This window comes from Diorhabda sublineata, unplaced genomic scaffold (genome assembly GCF_026230105.1).
Source record: "Diorhabda sublineata isolate icDioSubl1.1 unplaced genomic scaffold, icDioSubl1.1 Dsub_95, whole genome shotgun sequence".
In the NCBI taxonomy this organism is placed as follows: Eukaryota; Metazoa; Arthropoda; class Insecta; order Coleoptera; family Chrysomelidae; genus Diorhabda; species Diorhabda sublineata.
Genome location: NW_026614318.1, coordinates 68,619 through 71,879, shown reverse-complemented (window position 1 = coordinate 71,879; position 3,261 = coordinate 68,619). Strand labels below are relative to the sequence as shown.

General features: G+C 30.4%; 1 protein-coding gene across 1 annotated transcript; it reads right to left on the bottom strand.

Annotated features, from left to right (window-relative positions):
• Positions 1-1,966: 1,966 nt before the first annotated feature.
• LOC130452340 (interstitial collagenase-like) lies at positions 1,967-2,944 on the bottom strand. Its single transcript, XM_056791552.1, has one exon. The coding sequence runs from the start codon at positions 2,942-2,944 to the stop codon at positions 1,967-1,969; it is 978 nt and encodes a 325-aa protein (XP_056647530.1).
• Between the last annotated feature and the right edge of the window lie 317 nt (positions 2,945-3,261).

Below are 3,261 nucleotides of genomic sequence, written 5' to 3'. Positions count from 1 at the left end.
GTATGACATGGTTTGCAAATGAATTGTCCATAATTGCGAAATTTATCGAATCAAAAATTAAAGATATTAAAACCGTAACAACGAACAATGTGAGAAACCATTTTCCTCTGCAGATTCCATTGTTTCAGATCATCATCATTTCAGCGGAGAATTCAGAGGATTTAGTCATAGAGCTTGTAATCTAAATTTCAAAAAACTGTTTATATGGCCTCTGTCATTTCATAATCTAACGAATTACGATGAACATCTGATGATTAAAGAGATATGTCGAAAAAGAAAGGTCAGCGTACTTCCAATTAATAAAGAAAAATATATTTCTTTTGCATTGTTTGAAAGCGATACCAAAATTAAATTTAGATTCATAGATTCTTTCAGATTTATGAGTGCTAGCCTTGATGAGTTAGTTTCCTTATTGCTTAAAAACGATTTCTCAATTTTGCAAAAGGAATTTCATTATTTGGATAAAGAACACTTGGAATTGCTAACTAGAAAAGGAGTATGTATTTCCATACGATTATATTGACAGTGTAGATAAACTGAATGAAACAAATTTACCCTCGATCGAATGTTTTTACAATAGAGTAAATGATGAAGGAATCAGTAAGGCAAAGTATGAACATGCAAAAAATGTTTGGAAGATGTTCGATATTGAATCATTAGGTCAATATAGTGATCTGTATATGAAAACTGACATTGTACTTCTTGCTACAGTGATGGAAAATTTCAGACAGACAGGTTTTGAAATTTACGGCTTAGATCCACATTAGTACTACACTATGCCCAGTTTTAGTTGGGATTGTATGTTGAAATATACAAAATGAAAACTTCAAATTTTAAAGGATGTAGATATGATTCTTTTTATAGAGAAAGCAATACGAGGAGGAGTTTCGTTGTGTTGTTTCCGTAATTCCGAAGCAAATAACGAATATTTACCTAATTACAATCCTTCAAAACCTTCCAAAAGTCTCCTGTATATAGATTGTAATAACGTTTATGGTTGGGCTATGACTGAAGCCTTACCGTACGGACATTTCAAATGGCTTGAAAATTTTGATAACTTTAATGTAATGGAAATAGCAGACGATGCAGAGGAAAGATTTGCATAGAGATATTCCATTTTGTCCTGAACATCGTATACCACCCATATCAAAATTACCGAAATTAATGACAACTTAGTTTGATAAGAAAGAATATATATTATATACACTATAGAAATCTGAAGCAAGCATTGGAACATGGATTGTTTTTGAAAAAAATTCATAAAATTCCTCAATTTAAACAATCAAAATGGCTACATTGATTTAAATACTAGTACAAATCCAGAAGAGTCACTAACAATCATATTTATTGTTTAGAAAACATTAAAGCCTCGCAATATATACCAAATTATTTGCGTAATTGTGTAATTGATGAATCAAATTGGGATAATTTGTATAAATTACAGAGGTATTGTGTTTGGTTCCATTACTATTATGTGAAAAATTTAAATTTAGTGCTATGTCAACGTTGTTTCGATATTTCGAATACATTTTAGACAAAAATAATATGAATTTCAAATTACGTGTTATAAGAGATCACTATCATCGCGTTTATGCTACCGAAGATTTTGATACATTATATGGTTCAAAATTTTCGTGATGTCAAAAAGAATTCAATCGAGTGTTTATGATAAAAACTTATAAACAATGTGATAGGATTTGTCGCTGATAATGAAGATGATAGTGATTTATGAGAGTTTTTAATTTTTTTTTATTTGATAAATTATATTTGTATAAATAATGTATACTTCAAACTTACTATATATATATATATATATATATATATATATATATATATATATATATATATATATATATATATATATATATATATATATTTAAAAATATATATATTTGAAAAAAGATAATGTAAATAAAACGACTGCTCAATACTTGATTGTTTTATTTCCCAAAAAAATGATACACTTTCAGATGTAAAAAAGATTCCAATCAAATGGTCCAGATGATACAACACTTCTCGAATATTCACTGAATTTGTAGTAGGTGGTGGAGGTGGTGGTGTTGGTTGTGTCTTGAGTGAAAAAGTAAATGTATCCATCGATATAACGGAATGCAGCAGTAGGATTTTTCGGAAGCCCCAAAAAACGATCGCTAACTCTACCTCTATTCAAAATTTTCTTAAATCCATCATTGAATTCGATGTAATATGCTTCATCATAAAACACAAAAATTTGACCACTATTTGTTTGAAAAATAACATCGACTTTCGAATTAGTTGGTATGGGTACTTTGTTTATTTCCAATATAGTCAAATCTGGGAAAGATGTCGTATAACAATCGCCGGTAAGTTTATTAAATGCAAACAAATTGCCTGCAGAATTTTTAAAAATGTGTGATATTGGTTCGAATGGAATCTTCTGTGGAAGATAATCTTTGACGTATTCAGAATGTAATATTAAAAAATTTTTCTGAAACCACGGATACATTATTGCAGTTGGAACGTCGCTATGACCAATTCCTAAGGTGTGGTCGAATTCGTGTGCTAATACCATAAAGAAGCTAGTTTCAGTGTCTTGTACAATTCCATCGATGTTTGGATTCCATCGTTCATTACGATCAAAATGAATTTCAATACATCCATCTTCAGAGGGAAAATAAGCATGAGCTAACACCTTAACGGGACCATCAAAATTAAAGTCACAATATCGATTACCTTGAAAATTAGCTCGAAATTGATGTTTTTCATTAACAATAGTAATAGTTATGTCAGGCGAAGGCACAGGAATCGTTACTCGTTTAAATGTAAATTTGGAATTTTGTTGCCAAACATTAAATGCCTTTTCAGCAGCAGCAACGTATGGCGGTGTGGCTTGAGGAAAATACCAAGTTAGGTTAGTTTTTTTTCCATTTTGTTCTAACATTATACGAATGATCACCCTCATCATTTTCACCTACACTACAACGAGGTCGCTCTAATAGTTGAATTGTCTCAGGATTAAGAGTGCCATCTACAGGTAAATTGAATTTCTCTTGAAAATCTCTTAAAATCGATGTCATCTGTGACATCATGCTCCGACTTGTTAAAATATCCAAATCTTTCCATATATTTGACGGCATAATTTAGATCAATTTTTTCACTTGCAACTAAACATAAAAATAGTAGAAGAAGAAGAAGAAGCATCCTTCACTTTCGACGTTAGCTTTAATACTGATTCTACATCAGAGAAATTTTCATTGAAATAACACTTGGATTCGATATTTA

Bases quoted from the DNA above. Each gene is read 5' to 3' on its own strand.
- LOC130452340 (XM_056791552.1), bottom strand. From the start codon at position 2,944: ATGATGAGGGTGATCATTCGTATAATGTTAGAACAAAATGGAAAAAAA.